Raw genomic sequence first — 17,768 nt, 5'->3', positions numbered from 1 at the left:
CTAAGAAAAATGTCTAAATATTGAGCAGTGTCAGGGAAGGTAAATCCTGACCTTAAGAGTTTGGCAATAGCCCCAAGAGGATCTCCTCATGTGGCAGTATCCCGTGCTGACAGGCGCGTAAATACCAGGTTACAACTCAGAAATGGCATCTACCTGCTTGCAGACATAATTCAGCTCATTCAGCAGAGTTTCTAAGGATGGAATTTATTTCACTTAGCTTCAGGTGGCTAAGCTCTGTGTCAGCAGAGAAACATAAGCACATCTAGAAGTTTATTTACTCCATCCTAGTTAAATGCTTGTGACAGCTTTTTCTTTTAAAATATCTTTCTGTATCCAATGATTACAAACCTAAGTTTTATGATGGCAATAGTAAGGCACTAAGGAGACAAGAGCTTCAGAAGACAGCCCTTCACTCTGACCTAGATTACTGACACTGCAAAGCACAGCCTATTAAAGGCTTGTGCAATTTAAATTACTCATACTCCACAGTGGAATGAATGCACATCTTATGGGTGTCACAGAAAAATGACATCTAAATCTAAGTCTGCTGATTAAGGAAAGATTGTTTGTGCACTTTAACATATGTCTGTGAGTCCTGGTGGCTAGGCCTAAGGTGCTCAAAATTAGGCAGGGCATAGACTTCCATCTGAAAATACATGTGTCATGCAGTAAAACCCCTCCTTTGATACTATACCTCCGCCTCCACAGTGGTCTAATTATATTAGACAGTAATATGGCTGAGCAAACTCCTCAATCTAGAAACTCAGGCTCCCAAGCAAGCACTGTGCAGCTACACAGCCTGTATTTTTCAGTGCTTCTACAGCATACTCCAATATTTGTAGTATATACATGCATCTCATCTCCAGCTCACTTGCCCACTACCTCAACCCTCAGTTAACTTTTCTCCTTAACCACTCGTCAGAATCGGTACATCTGTCCCACTGTTTTTGGCTTCTGAAAAAACTTCAGCTCCCTGAGGTTTAATGCTTACCATTTTACTTCTTCCACTCATCTAAGCAAGTATGAAGAATGTGAGTTAGCACTACTCCTCTTAATTTTACCAGAACAGAAGCTGATTAATGCATTTCTCTTGGGTCTTGTATTTGCTGGCATTTATGTACTTTCAGAAGTTAAGTATTTTCTGTGAGTGGAAACAGAGGCCAGTGCTAACATGTTAATCACAATGTAGCTATCCAGTTGAGGAAAATCTCATTTGCTTAAAAACATGTGAAACATTCAGAATACACAGCTGACACATGCTGTGGAAAGCAATAACCTTTGAAGTCTTCGTGATATATGGAAAGGTTCTGGAAACAGGGAGGAAAAATAAACAAAAGAAATGTAACTGATGTTCACAGCATTATTAAACAGAAACTCCCGTATCTAAGAAAAGGTCCTACAAAAGTTGTGCTTTGAAAAGAGAAAATCTAACAGAACTCATCTGACAAGACTGATAAACTGCACTAAAAAGTCACTGACTGATGTATCTACAGGTTTGCTGGTTGTTTTTTTGTTTTGTTTCTATTTCTTCTCCTTGGTTTGTTTTTTTTTTTTTTGCTATAATCTTTTCCTACAGGCAACCTGTCCAAACGCTGCCACAGCAGAACTGTCTGCTCTATGCAAAGTACTCCCAGAGACATCTTGCTCTTTTTAAAGAGACCAAGAAACATCTTCTCTCTTTAAGAACACACATCACCGGGGATTAGGAGGCAGTGAAAGGGCACACAGTATCACAGTAGTACACCAAAGCATGTGAATCTCAACTGCTCTATTATTTCCCTGAACTGAAAGATGAAGAAGTATAGGGAAGAATTTAATATTGTGCTTGCCACAACAATACTTGATCTCGTGCCAACAGTCTGGCAATTAAGAAAACGGTTAATTTTGCTGTAATTTAAGGAAAACAAAACAAAACCCCAAAAACAAATTCATTCACCTATATCATTTCATCTGCAGTTTTTCCAGATTAATTCGTACGAAACATTGCAGCTGTTTGCAATTAACATTAGAGACAGACTTCAACTCTTTAAACTTCAACTACTGTTGAATACATGAATTTTGGTCAAAAGACAACCATCTCAACCAAAAAGATTCTCTTAAATGTAAGGTACTTTGCTTACTTTACCACAACATTTCCTAAAGTCTTCGCCTTCACTGGTTCCTTATTTTCATCCAGAATCATCACTGTAAAAAAGTAATATGGGAAGACAACTCATGTTAGTGGAGGAAAGAGTTTTTCATTATGAGTATCAACTTGCGTCACACTTGAGAGCCAAGCAACAAAAAGTATTAAATAATTTCAGAGTACAATACTGGATGATCTCATGACATTAACATTCAGCTTTAAGTACAAGAAGCTTTAAATAATACTTCTGTTCTGGGAGTAGACACAGAACAAAGTCAAAAAAGGAAAAATACTGAACTGAAAGTAAAAGGCACCTTCATACTGTAAAATCTAAGCTTGCATATAATGAAGAATCTTTCGGATACATGACAAATATGGGCAAAAAGTGTTCAGATAAGACGGGTAAAAAATAACTAAGATTACTGGAAGCTCATCTAGCAAACGTGAGAAATGTTATTAGCAATAAATAAATGTGCCTGGTTTTCAGAGGCTCTCTGCAGGCTCCAAAAAATTCTCCCTCAGCAAAAAGGATTACTCCAGCCTAGCACGAAGACATAAGGTAATTTGGGAATAACCCAAAGCTCTGCAGCAGGGTAACAGAAAACTTCAATGGATGACAATGACCCATGACCGTCAGATTATATCTTAGTACAGAGTATGTAGTTTTCTGAGGAAAAACACCTGAAATAGCCTCCTCAGTGTAGCCATCTTGGAAAATCCAACATAACCACCCATTCTATTGAAGGCACAGGCATCATCAGGAAGGAACGGCAGCTGGGCTATGTTATTTCTTAACTAGAGTATTAACTTGGCCTAGATGAGTGGAATTAAAGTGAAATGACTAAACCATGGAAAAACAGAGAGGAATGGTTTTGACAGATTGGGCTGACATGGACTTTAAAAATGCTTTTTGAAGTCTGCCCAAGCAAATAAAGCTATGTTAAGATGGAATTAAATTAATACAAATACTCTTACATTCTGTATTAAGTTAAAGAGCAAATGAGGAAAAGAAGATGACAGACTTCTGAGTAAAACCTTGCTAAGAGCTTTATGAGTTATCTCTTATCTGTCTCTCCAAAGAAAGCCAAGTATCTGTAATTGTTCTATTTCTGGCTGAAGCCACTCCTTCAGAGGATGGTATTTTTTAAGTAACTGAAGAGCCCTTTGAAAGCAAGAGCTCAGTAGATCGACAAAGGCAAGTCAGTCACACCAACTCATTGAGATGGAAGGAGTAACAGGGGTAGGAGATCAAAAGGATGAATGGAAATCCAAAAAACACTTCAATGAAAAACAGCAGACTGATATAAATAAAATATACTTAAAATCTTTAAATATTTTTTCTTATATCTTTTTAGGTGCCACAAGAACATGGAAATGTTACATTTTGAGAATTTAGACTCAGAATACAGCAATACACTCCCCCGTATCTTTAATTGCCCCTCCCCCCGCCAACTTACTTTCGTGTTTTTATTATATAAAAGTAAAATGTAAACAGTTTATTTTATCAGGGTAGGAATTCCAGTATTTATTCCCTTTCTTGCAAAAATGCATTACAATGTACTAAAATTTGGGGAAAGTGGGTGCTACACTGCATACTACTAAATTACTGAATAACTGAGTAGCAGAATTAATGCTGCAACATGCAAGACTTGCTCCAGTTTGTGAAAAATGCTATGAAATTATCTGAAAAAGGTAAAAGTAGACCAAAGAGAAAGTATAATTCAATGTCAGATTTAAAGCAAGAGTGCTAGAAATTGCTATGGCATTTTGATTCAAATTTAAATGCCATATGCACTATTAAACTTTGAAATTATAAATACAAATGTTGCTTTGTAAGAATTTGGCAGTACTTCACAAGAAAAGAAGTAGATTTGTAGCTTTCTGCATATGTGACAGCATAAATAAAATGTTATTAGTATACAAAAATCAATACCAGTTACACATATATCCTAAGAATACAAAATCTTTCTTTTATATGGCATAGGAAACCCTTCTCATTGATGCAGTAACAGCAGCCAAAACATCAGAACAGACGTGGGTGACAGCTGTCAGTACACAGTAATTTCAAGACCCACTATTTCATGAATGGCTGCATTACTGAGCATAACTGGCTTCAAACCAACAACTGAAAATGGTACAGGTCTATCCTAAAACTTCCGTGAATTTCAGTATTCACCTGATTATTTTTTTTCCTTTTTATTGCATGTTTTAGGTATTTCCTCAGGTCTGCATAAAGGAATTCCTTACCTACATTTGATGCCATGTTTCAAAAGTACATGAAACGTTTTTATATTCTTGTTTGTCATACATTCGTTTGGTAAGATATTTTTTCTAGCATGTGTAATGCAATTGCAGCCTTTCACTCTTTCCTAAATTGATGGCTTTGTTTTAATGTTGTTTTTAACCTATATTTTGTCTTCATGCTGTAAGTGCCAAAATACAGATCTGCTGAAAGTGGTTATCTTCTTAAATGTTCACTTTAATTTCTATCATCTACTAGAATCAAAAAGAACAAAGCTTTTTCTGCCCAAGGATGTGGGAATCTTTCTGGAAGATATTTTGACCTTTAAGACATTTAATTACTTTCTGGACTTCAAGGAAATCTGAAAATTTGTGTTAACATCAGAATTCCCAGCTATGAAAGTGGTTTTGCATTCTTAATCCTGTAACCACACTCTCTACATACAAACAGTTTCCAGACAGCTTGTGCTCTGTTCTCCCTTTTAATGTTTGTTCATAGTCTGCTATTTCTCCCAGCTGGAAATAAAGATAATGTGTTGAGCACCTCTCTCCAAAATGATTTCACACACCTGTACATATATAGGCAGCATCCTGGCTTTGATTTAAAAAGAAAAAGAAGAAAAAAAAAAAGAATTAAACAGGTTAAAATAAAAACACTGAGTTTGCCATTAGAAAATTTTACAAGCTGCTTGTTAGTTCACTAGTGACATATCAGTGCAAGAAACTGATGTTACGCTAAGAATTCTCTTTATGCACGTCAAGATATTTCTCATATGAAATCATGGCTCCAGAAGAAAATAACTATAAGTGAGTCTCTGAGATATGATGTACATCTCCCATAACAAAACTATCTAGGCTCTGAAAATTGATAATATAGATGTGAAAGAACAGAGTGCAAGTTAAAGCAATTATTTGTCTACTTATCATTTCCTCTTCTGCTGATGGTTATTACTAACATTCTTCCCAACATGCTAATACATTTTACTGCTGCTTCTCATTTAATTTGTGCAATCGTAGACAAAGCCCAGTATTCTTTATGTATCTTTGTTATATCTAATTTAGAAATACATGCTATTGCTTTTGTATGATAAAGGTACAAGTAGTTCATCAATGATTTTGAGATTTACTCTGAATTTGTTACGTACAGTCACATTTCACAAGACATAAAAACAGAGCTCCTTGTTAAAGGAAGATCTGTTAGAAATACCGTAATATGCTTTCCCTATAAAGTCTAAAAACTAACTTGCATTTAAATTGCACATAAGTGGTATGGTTTTCTAGCAGCATACTGAGCACAGCCTTACCATTGTATCCTGGCACTGGCTTTCCTGCCTGTCCGGGCGGAGGCGCTGTAGAGTTCCCCAAACCAACACATGAAGCAGTTATCGGAGAACCAGATTCTGTTAAAAGAAAATAAGTATGTTAGGTAAGATTGCTCTTATTATCATTTAGTATCTATTGCTTCTAAGTTTTGCTTACAGTACAGCACATCACAATTATAAAAAAAAAAAATTTAAAACAATTGAATGCCAGACAAGCAATGGGAGATTTCATAAGATTTGTCTGTCTTATATAACAAATATCAATTCAGCACAGAAATTTGCGTTCTTCACACGGGAAGTTGTTCCATTAATCAGTAGAAAATCCAAAATTAAAATCTTCTGCATTACAACTGTGGCTTATTCTGCTATGGTCACACTACAGCAGTAGGAAACTGCCTACAGCAAAGCCATGATAAACGCTATGTGTCGTAGATGCATTTCAGCGTTTATCTCACAAATCAATGTTCTATTCAAGAAAAAACAACAATCAATTTTTGGCTGATTATCTTATCCCTGTAGGGCAATATCAAAGTATCGGTTGTTCTATTGTGGAATGAGAAATTATTAACAGTTCTGAGGTCTGGAAGGTTAATAAATGCAGAATTCCAAGACAATATTGGTCAAGATGACCATAGAGAAGAAGGTAGCCCCTCACAAAAATGTACTGTAAATAATGCAGGTAAGTCAGAAATGCCTCTTTTATAATCCTGGAATTCTTATTAGTATTTCTTGATGACATCTACTTCAAATAATGAAAAGGCTCAAAAAGAAATAAGGTAGAGAACTCAGACCGAAATTTCACATGCTGCCAAAATAAACCTGAAAGGAATACTCTAAGGAATGGGAATCAAACTGCTTCCAGGCTTTGTGATCATAGTCCAGCTGTTTTCTATTCCTGCATCTAAAAACAATGAATTTTTACTGTTCACATCATTATTAGAGGTTCAGTGTTTGTGGTTTTTTTATGCCAGAAGACAAATTTCTCCCAGTTTTTGAACCTTAGAAATATATTCACCTAACTGCCGACAAATAAATTAAGCATTTGTACTATGTATCTTTGCTCCCTGCAAGGAGCCCACAGAAGGCAAGTAGGTCTGCAATTCCTACTGCAGAGCTAATGCGAATACCTTCCTCACACAGCATGAATATCCCCTGGTATGCCTACACCTTCCTAATTATCCTCACAGTTAGGCAGCTATAAAGTCCTCCCTTCTCACTTGCCCTCATTTTTTCTCCCTTAAAAAAGCTCAATTTCACATGAAGCCGTTATACTAGAAGAGTTAAGATAGGAAGAGGAATAAGGAACAATTAAGTCATACAGTAGAGTCTAAGTGTAAAGAAAGACCAGCTGTTATCCTTCCCTTTTCTGTAAGAAAAAAATACAGAGAAATTTCTTTTAAATGTTTCTGTATCTCTGAGATGTAGGAAAATAACAGAAGTGTCTATGTGGCTGTAAATATTACCAAGAGCACAGCATGGCACCAGTACTATAAATATGTAGCATTATAACTCTGGAGATGTCCCAGCTCTCAGGTCGCTTGACCTGGAATTCATAACCCACATTAAGCTCAAGCTTCAGCACAAATAAGCAGGTTTGTGTTGACCTCTGTTTTTCTCTCTGATAGCTGAAGACATTCTCAGTTCTCTTGTATTAGAAGTCACTACAGTTGTTTTTACTGTGGATTTTCTCAGCTTCCACAGTACATCCCTGCCATCTCAGTTCTTTAATGACTATTCAATTTCTATAAGAACAAAACTGCCACGTGCTTCTGTACTTTTGAGTTAGGTGTTAGTAGGTAGCTGAAAATTAGCATTAACATCGCATGGTTAATCTAGGGCCCAACTTCAGCTGTGGAACAACCCTCAATGCCAACACAGGTGGGCTAAAAAGTTGACTTGGTTGTTTCACATTTCTATTTTTCTATTTTTCTATACAAAGCATGTTTCCCCCACAAGCACTAATCTTGTTTTTCCTTCCAAAAAGCTGCAATTACAGAGGTGACACATCAGCAAGATCTAAAGCAGCCAGTCAATGATCATACTGAAGAGAAACCAACAATTTATTCAGCTGTTTCAGAGCTCTATTTTCTGCTCAATACTGAGTAAGTTGTTGACCTCAACTTCTTTCCTCTCTTCCTAAGAACAAAGAAGAAAATATTCCTCAGCGTACAGTGAACTGGAAAAGACACTAGAGGGGCAAGTTTATTTTTGACAGCATTAGGAGGAGAGAAGGACTCCGAAGTGTTGTTCTTTACATACTGTACATCAAGAACTAAAAAGCATACAGTAACAGATTAGGTGAGAAAGACATTCTATAACCAAAGCACAGTAATTAGATTCACTGCTGAGTGAGAAAGATCAGTGTACTCTGGTGCACCGCTAAGATTTAGAACAGCTCAGGAGCTGACAAACATTTCAAACAGCAGAGCTCTCAATCAGAGAACTCTGGGGAGAAACAGAGAATGTGTGAAATTTCTGAAAATTAGTTTAGATTTGCTTGGTTCTCCGGTGCACTGCTAATGAAAACTGTGTGAACTAAAATGGAAATCACTCCTTGTCATACTACTTTGTCTGTGTTTCTGCTTTTTGGAAAACAGTGAACAGGACTGCATATAAGTCCATTTATTCTAAACAAGAATCACAAGTTCTAAAACTTTCTGAATAGGCCTTTATAATTGCTGTTGTGTCTTCTATTGTCTTCTCAACTACCTGTGGAAATACATCCTTTTCATATTTACCAGTGCTCTAATCTCTATGCTGTGCATTCAATTCCCATGCCTGAATTAAGACTTTCTATATAGAAGAAAAAAAAAAATGGACTGTTGGTGTTTAGAGCAGATACTAATTAATAGAAGACACCCCAGAAGTATCCACTCTTTGTGTTAGGTTTACGGTTTCTGAATGCTAAACATTCCCTTACAAAGTAAGAGCACCAAGGAATACTGTCAAAGCGTAGCATGGGTCTTTGTGCTTTACATTTCTTGGGAAATCAAAGTGTATCTTTCAAACAGGATGCTGGATTGAAATATCAATTTCCCAACCCTATCAGAAAACAGCAGCTGCTTTTCATGAGAGTGTTTTTCATCAAGGAGAAAACAGCCTGACTTGAAAGTGGAACTGAATCAAAAATCTCACTGAAAAAAAAAATCAACGTTGTTCAAAAGAAAACAGAAAAATAACTACTGATGAGGAATCCTCCATATCAAATATGTGTAATACAAGTACTATGTGGTCTTTTTAATATTTCCAATAAGCAAGACCACTTAAAAGTCTTTGGTCTGAATTAAATTTGGGTCAACTCACAAGTTACAAGACATAGATCAGAAAGTAAAATTCAGCAGGAGGCTGAAGAAGGATAGCACTTGTCAAATGGACATTATATTCTACCCACCTCTTAAACCAGGTTTTGAAATAGACAGATACCCATCACTTGTTTATACTTTCAGATTCTCTAAATTAATGTGCAGTGTCTTCACAGATTTCTAGTGCTGAAATCTTTAGAGAATTGCGTATTTCCAGTGTTACAAATAAAACAGCAGATCTGTCTTCTGATCTGTTCTTTCAACACACATTTAAGGAGCAAATCTTCCACTCCCTATGCAAGCAAGTCAGCAGTCCTCTGGCTGGGGAAGGCTCTTCAGAACAACTGGACCATAAAACCAATTTCATTTCTGCATAACACCTTATAATGTGACAATGAAACAGCTATTTAGAAGAGCAGTGTTTCACAACTAGCATGTAACTACATTCAACATCTGCTTTGAGTTATAATGGAGGAAATGTATCTACCTCTGAGAATAATGAAAAGCACTTCACTGGGACTCACAAGACAGAATCACTGAGAGATTGTCTTAAAATCATGGCTGTTAAAATGTCCCAAGTCCCTCATTACGTTTTTATTTTCAGCATAGGGGCTGATCTAAAGAAATTAACTCTCAGATTTCAAAGATGCGACTCTTCATTTTATCCTACTCCATACATACATAAAAGACTTAAAAGAGATTTCAGTAATATTGAGTTATACTGGACAGCTAATGGATAGCCTGATACAGGCACTTCTGTTGCATTTGTGTCTCTGACAGCTAATCTTACATTAGACAAAGTGCTGCAGATGCAGAAACAAAGAGTGCATTTGCTTACAAGCACTATGGGAAGTTTGTATGGGTACACCTGACTTCTTGCATAAGAATGGCTCTGTCTTCCCCATGCCTGCTTTGAAGAAGCCAAGCTCTGTCAGGTTATTCAGAGCTACACCTATTAAGTTCTGTTCCCAAAACTGTCTCGCTCATTTGCAGTGCACATTCAAGTTCAAACAAAACAGTGTTTCAAAATAACACAACATTCAAGGTGAAAATTGTCCTGTACAGCCTACAGTGCTGATACATTACAATTCCTAAACTGTGTCTCATGTTCCTGAACACTATATACTGTCACACTCCTGAAATACTTTATTCCCTGAAGGACAAAATTTTAGGGAAAATGCACTGCATTCTGATATTTATATTTGAGTTTGGGCTACACTAAGTGACTAACGTAAGGCTACCTGGTTTTGGTTTGTTAGGTTGCAAGAGAAAGATGATGAAGCATGCAGAAGAGGTGAGGAGCTCATATGGAGCAGGAGACAAAAGAAAAAAGGAGCAACTGCCAAACATTAACACATAAACAAACACAATACATGTAATGAACTAAATTCTTACTGCAGCAGGGCTGTTTTCAGCCATTCCTGCCATTCTCCTAGCAAATTTGTAATCTTGGTCAAGAAGTATTAAGGGAATTATAAAAGCCGAAGGCTACACAGATAAAACAGAGATACAGGTTTGTGGAAGGGAGAAAGGTTAGGTAGTACTCATGAACAAATCCATCCACACAGCAAGAAAGCAGCTCTGAAAGCACTCTGCACATGCTCCCTGCACACAGTGGTCATTTTAGTTATGCCAGAAAAGGTAGAATGAAGAATTCAATAACAGGAACATGCACTCCCAGCACGGTGACTACTGCTGGGCTTTCCCTGACAGAAAACCACAATACCAGACAGATGTTAGCATTCAAAATCTATATCACAGCATACCATACTGTTTCCATATAATAAAACCAAACCTAATGCATCACAAAAATATGTACTGGAGAGGGGCAGATCATCAAATACTCATATAAGTTTTTAAGTTCTTCATCCTTCAGCATCAAATTGTGCAAAAATATCAGTATCCCAGGTTATTCATCATCAGTAAAATCTCAACAACATTCCATGTCTGCAACTCAATAGCAGTAAGTGGCTTCAATCACAACTTGTAATTAAGCATGGTTAAGACATCACAGACTCTAGATAGCCATGCTGCAGTGCTTGTAGCCTAAACACCACTTCAATCTTATGTTTACTGCTCTTCAAACATAATTTCACATACTCTTTGTACAGTATAGCCAAGTCCCTGCTGAAGGGACTCAACGACATCAACTCTCAACAGGTTTTCTTCATTTCTTCCCTAGAAGAGATACATTCCCTGCAGAGCTTCAGGTCAGTGTTTGAGACATGGTGAAGTGCTCATGCACATATATACCAAGAACAACAGGTGTGGGGGCATTTAACTACAAATAATCTGATCCTGGTTAGTCATCAACATTAAAACTTTGGTTACTCTCATCCCAGAACAAAACATGGTGAAAATGTTCACAGGTTGGAAGATCCCAGTCAAGTGTGATGTGATGTTGGGCTGTCAGCTGTTAAGACTGCCAAAAACGTACATAGGACAGATGCACCCATATCGTCCATGTACACTGATAGGCAATCATCTTTACCACCTTCTAACAGTAACAACTAGTGAAAATTACGTTTTCAGATGTCTGATAATTATATCATGAAATACCAGATTACTTTTACCTACTCTCTCCTCATTTTGTGTTGCCCTATCATGAAATAAAATAAAATTTAAAGATGGAGTTTGTATTTACAGAAATCCTAATCCTGTTTCCAAAGTCTTTAGATGGGTACTACAGCAAACTCTAACAGAGAAACAAGAGAAGCCACAAAGAAATCAACAGTAACTGAAGAATCTGGAGAACTGTAGATTCTTAAGGATTCCCTGATTCAGTTTTACCAAGTGTCAGAAATAAAGCATGAACTTAAATTCCGTTCACATATTATGCACAACAAGGTTAGGCTAAAGACAGTGATCTATCATCTTAAACTGTGAAAGTCTTTGCTGACTGCTACTGAAGCTTAAAGACTCAGTTGTGCATCATTTTACATTTAATTTCAACCTGTATTTGGAGGAGTATGATGGATGCAGCAGATAAATTCCTGAACTGTGATAGAAATTATAATTTATTTCTCCTCCATCTGACTGTATTCTTAACTTATTCCTTGTGAATTAAATGCATACAGAATCAATGCAATACATATCAGCTACATACAGAATGTCAAAATATTGTGAGTAGTAGAGATCTATCCTAAAATCAAAATGCACAGGAAATATTGTATTTTAGGTGAGGTACACAGGTTGAGTTAGATGTAAAATAAAGAATTCAAAAGTTATCCTTTTCCATAGGGAGTTTTTCAATGTCTTACAAGAATGAGAAAAGCTAGGGTGAAGTACATAAGCAATAAAACAAGTGGAAAGGAAAAGTTAGAGCTAGGACTACCTTGCTCTAACTTAAGAGACACAGCCATACTGAAAGCATGATCTTTCCATCAGGTTGCTGGCCATTTAGATTACATTCATTTGGCTGATCAGAATGGACACTTTGTTACCTTGTGGTGGGATGGCTGAAAAACATGTCTGATTATCCCACTATTACTCTACAAAACAGAGGGTAACACTTCCGGAAGTTAACTGCAACCCTTGAGGAAAAAAAATTGTGCTTCTTAACTCATAAAATTAAATCCAAGTTATGTCAGTCCACAGTGTTGATCTGTATGTAGAACTCTAAAAACTCTGCTTAATTTTTACTTTCTCTACTGAAACTGTCATGTATAAAATATCAGAAAGTTCCATGGAAAAAAAGGCACAAATAGGAAATGAGCCCATTTCTACAAAAGCAACTGGAAGAAAGAAAACTGGAAGATCTGCTAATTAAGCAGACAGTCCAGTACAAATTTGCACAGTAAAACTAGTGCCTGGTATAAAAATTTGCATTTTTTTCTGGTTACGGCAAGTTGCTGTTCGCTATTCACTTCCATTTGAAGTTTTCTTTATTCTTTTTATTCCTTATTGTTAAGTAACATCAAGGATGCTTAATCAACAGCACAGCCATACTCTACAGACACTATAGAAGATTACTCCCTGAAAGGCAGCAAACACAAAAGAGAAAAGAGACACTGTGACAGTCATATTCATATTCATTTTAATTATCCAACACATGAAGAAGGCTGACTTTGCAATTAAAATGCACAACTGGGCAATCAGTTGCAGAGTTGACTTGAGCTGATTTAAATACGCATCGGTGCAGATCAATGAAAAATACTCTTGTTATCGTTCTCTATCTTGTCCCTACGTTCCCACCTTTCTTTTTTCCAGCACAAATTGCTTTCATATGGAACTGGATGACCTGATGCTTAGGATAGTTCCTGCCCAACACTGCCCTCTGTGCAGCCACACACATGCTAGGCCTGGTCTAAAAGAAAGGATGCAAACATTGCCAGAGATTGCACTTACCATTCATTATACCACAGACACAGCTACACAGAACCAAGCAATTTCTTCCAGCATGTTCAATTTAGAACAGGAACAGGATCATAACTACCATCTCCCCCACAATCTACATTTAGTCTAATCTGTAGCTTAGGACTTAGCTTCACATTTGAAATGTCAAATGCAACACAGGTACTCATTTAAGTGCTTTCTCTAAGTGGGCCATTTCTCTGGAGCAAAGCTTTAGCAACAATTAGCTTTCCCAAAGTTCATGTAGGTAGTTATCTGTTTTGTTTCACTCCATATCCGACTGCAACCTGCATTTGCGTTGATGGATGCCTCCCACCTCAGCTGGGAGGCAATTTCCAACCTTTATAAGTGAATATAGTATTATATTCCATTTTGCACTGATTAAAAAATATTTTTAAATGAACAAAGAGGCATTCCCATATTAGTAGGCACATATGCAGTGCTGAGAATGACAGCTTCAAGCTTGTTTCCACAATCTGGGAATTATCACATTAGTATTAACTGTGGAGGCATCATTACACCTGGACAACAATAGCTGAGTGCAGTGAGCCAGAATGAGAATACTTCCCTCATTTCTTGCAAATGTACAGAAGCAGAAGAAAATTAAAGCTTTTTGGAAATGTGAAGACTGTTTCTCAAAATAAAAACCTTCCATTTTGTTTATAATTATCTTCTGAAGTGCCTGAAGTGCCCAACTTTACAGGCTTATTTTTAGAATTTCAAAAGTCAGATGAAAAACAAGCAAATTTTCCAGTATTTTCTAAATGCTTCAAAGCACTTGTGGGCATAATGAATCTATTATCATGAATATATATTACACTTGTGAAGGCCAAATATTTCTTGTATGGCAATTCCATTGTCATATCCAATCTATTCATTTAAATACAAAATCAAACCTCCAAAACAGTAGAACTCCCTCAAGGTTTCCTCTCACAATTCTATCCAAATACAGAACACATCACACCATGATGTGTGGGGTATTGTACACGTATAAAAGTCTTCTAATGATTTCAAAGCACATCCAAACAAAATGTCTGGAACAGTCAGCTACATACACTAATTAGCTAACTTAAAGGTTGGTGGATCGTGAAAATTACTAAAGTCTTCCAAAGGAGGAAATAACTTTAGTTACTGAGAACTGGCAGGCTAGTTACAAAGCACCAGAAATTTATGCATTCATTCTGTAAACACATCAGGCTCCCTTGCCTCAAAACGGTAATTTGTAATGTACATTTTATAATTTGCCGATAGCAAAATGACAGGGTTTTTGGTCTTGTTTTGAAGATGTCAGATAGCATATCTAAAAATGTCAGGAAATGCGATGAAATATAATATACTTTCAGATTAAAAATGAATTTCAGATTTTTATTTTCTTCCTAATGCAATATCGTAACTGATAACACGATGAAATACTAAGAGATACATGGAGATTATAAAAAGTAATTACACATCTCAGTGCTAACCGTTTCCTGTTTAATCATTCTGGGAAATCTTAATATATTGTATGCATAGTAATACTGCCAAGACGGAGGAGTCAGATAAAATCACCACTGTGAAAATCAAAGCTATTTTTTCTGTATCAGGGTTTAACGTGTAAAAAACTCCTCTCCCTGCCTTCAATGGGCAGCCTTAGATCTCACAAAATGCACAGGATTCATGCAGCTTACTTCTAGCACTCCTCAAATCATCAGAGAAAAAATAAATAATCATCTACTGTACACTAATGAGGGCTTTATTCCCTGAGCAACAAAAAAAAAAGCAGTTGCCATGCAACAAGAATGATCAGCAACCTGTAACATCTTCACTCACATACAAACCGGAGGTGCTGTCGTCACAGCTGGTGGCTTTCAGGCACTTGAGACTGCACTACTCTCACTTAACATATCTTCTAAGGGTGTCCCCACTTCTTCATCTATCCAGTGCATGCTAAACATTGTTCATGGATGAGATCTGTAACTTAAAGACTGCTTTACAGTTCTTTCAACCATCTCAACCATATAAATAAAATTTTAGAAAGGAGAAAGACACATGTAATGCTTCATTCATATTAATGCACGTCCCCTGGATGCATGTGGAAAGACAATTTGAAGCGAATAAGATTAATAAACACTGAGAAACTGGCGTAAAATGGGAACATGAAAGCTTAATACATACATTCCGGTTATTTTAAATTAGAAAGTGTCAGTGTACATAGGCCACAAAATTGAGACTGCAGATCAAACGGTACATTCGATATGGAACTTCTATCCACAAAGAAGAGGTGCTGACCAGTGCCAAGAGAACAGCCAGGAGGAAGAGAAAAGCTTCCCAGCAATTTAAAAAAAAAAAAAAAAAAAAAAAAGAGCATGCTTGTGTTTTTCTAAAAGAAGGATACCATCCAGGAAACTACATCCGGGAAAGTACAGGCCCATCAGTCTCACCTCTGTCATTGGAAAAGTGATTGAACAGCTTGCTCTAGATGCCATCTTTAAGCAATTAGAAGAGAAGGTCATCAGGAGTAGTCAGCATAAAGTCACCAAGGGAAAATCATGTTCAACCAACCTTGTAGCCTTCTACAGGCATCATTACGTGGGTAGATGGGGAGAGAAAGCAGTGGATGTCATCTGCCTTGGCTTCAGCAAGGCTCTTGATACCATCTCCCATGACATCCTGATAATGAAGCTGACGAAGTATGTGACAGATGAGTGGATGATAAGTTGGTTTGAGAACTGACTGACATGATTGGCACAGTCTAGTTGGAGATCTACACCTAGCAGTGTTCCCAAGGTGTCAGTGCTGGGTTTGGTCTTGTTCACTATCTTCATCGACGACCCTGATAAAGGATAGCATCCACCCTCATCAACTACGCCAATGATACAAAGCTGGGAGGAGTAGCTGACACACTGGAAGGCCATGCTGTCATTCAGCAAGGTCAGGACAGCCTGGAGAGCTGGGCAGCAAGAAACCAGATGAGGTTTAACAAAAGCAAGTGTATTCTTACACCTGTGAAGGAATAACCACATGTATCAGTACAGACTAAGATGACCTGCTGGAGATGAGCTTTGTGGAGAAGACCCTGGGGGTTCTTCCAGCCCCTAGCAATCTGTGATCATCTGCTTACTGCCTAACCACACTCAACCAGGAGTCAGATCCATAAATAAAAACAGAAGTGCTTTGTTTTTTTGTTGTTCTTGTTATTTGTTTGTTTGTTTTAAATCCAAACCACAACACTTCTTCCCCTCACTAAACCAATACCATTTTGCAGCCTGGGATGTACAAGTGGATTCTGGTCTCCTATGTTCCATGATGTAGAGGAGTTGCTTCCTCTCTCCCCCCCCCCACGTTTGAGTGGTAGCATTACTGAAACACTGAGAAACACCGAGTCCTTTCCACAAGTTGGCTTTCCCAAAACAACTCAGTCCAAATTACCTGGCTCATTAGAAAATAAATCCCAATTTAAATCCACATCACTTCCTGAAATTGCATTAAATTGCAATAGAACAAGTGTTCATAATCTTAACACCACAATGCAAACCTCTACACAGAGACATTAAGAACAGCCGCATTTCTTCTTTTTCACTGCATGAACATCTGTTAAAAGCTCAATCATCCAGAACATGATACTCAAAGGCCTCTGCAGCCCAGGGATGAACAGCTTTCTGCACAGTAATTTCCACTTTTCAAACAACTGCTCTGTAGAATACCAGTTTCCATCAAAAGAAAAATATGATCCCCGTCTACAAGATACATACAACTCTAAGAAGCAAAAACTGCATCTGCAATGAGGTACCGATACCTTAAAACAACAGCCCGAACACCACCTCTTTCATTTGAGTTTTGGATGCCCTGGCTGCATAACTCCACAATTGCATCTCTGGCTATTAAAGAAAAAAAAAATAAAATAAAAAATCCAAGAATGGACTCTTGCTGTAAATGAAACAGCTGCCCTTTAATTTAGCTTTCCTTTTGCCATTTACTGTAAAAAAAAATCTCATCATGTTAAGGAACTCAATGGACTAGAAAGCAAATCTGCATAGTTAAGATTCATGCAAAACAGATGACTGAAAAACGAAATGCAGAATGCAGCCGTTAAATGTGAGGACATGAAGTCTGGATAAACAAGGTTATACAGCTGAAGACGAGTTCTGTAGTGGAAACCTAGAGAGATTACCTAACAGAAATCAGCTGCAAAATCCACCTTTCTGGAAACTCACAATAAGATTCTGCCCGATGTTGCCAAGACAACGCAATGGAAACTGAAGTCAGGGGACCAGAATATGCTGCCTGAAGACATTAATAAACTCTTCTCCTTAAATGACATAGGAAGTAATTCATTGAAATATATTGTAGTGAGTATACTTAACTATGATTTTTTTTTTTTTTTTGAAGTACTGAATGCAATGGTATAATTGTTTTGTTTGTATAGTCCTAATAAAATACCAGTAA

The 17,768-nt window shown here is 37.1% G+C and overlaps 1 protein-coding gene across 3 annotated transcripts in view; it reads right to left on the bottom strand.

Moving 5' to 3' along the window:
- The window catches only part of ACSS3 (acyl-CoA synthetase short chain family member 3), a 74,809-nt gene that overhangs the window by 12,599 nt on the left and 44,442 nt on the right, over positions 1-17,768 (bottom strand). For all 3 annotated transcript variants that reach the window (XR_014942788.1, XM_015857410.3, XM_015857411.3), the window contains exons 10-11: positions 5,671-5,766; positions 2,121-2,184 (exon numbers count right to left, since the gene is read on the bottom strand). Coding sequence is in view for 2 of the 3 variants with exons in the window: in XM_015857410.3 (XP_015712896.2) it covers positions 2,121-2,184; positions 5,671-5,766 (160 nt within the window). In the remaining variant the exon portion in view is untranslated. The remainder of the gene's footprint in view (positions 1-2,120; positions 2,185-5,670; positions 5,767-17,768) is intronic.

Source organism: Coturnix japonica, chromosome 1 (genome assembly GCF_054131305.1).
Source record: "Coturnix japonica strain WE chromosome 1, WE-NBRP24, whole genome shotgun sequence".
Lineage (NCBI taxonomy): Eukaryota > Metazoa > Chordata > Aves > Galliformes > Phasianidae > Coturnix > Coturnix japonica.
The sequence above is the reverse complement of the archived record's forward strand: the minus strand, read 5'-3'. Positions and strand labels throughout refer to the sequence as shown.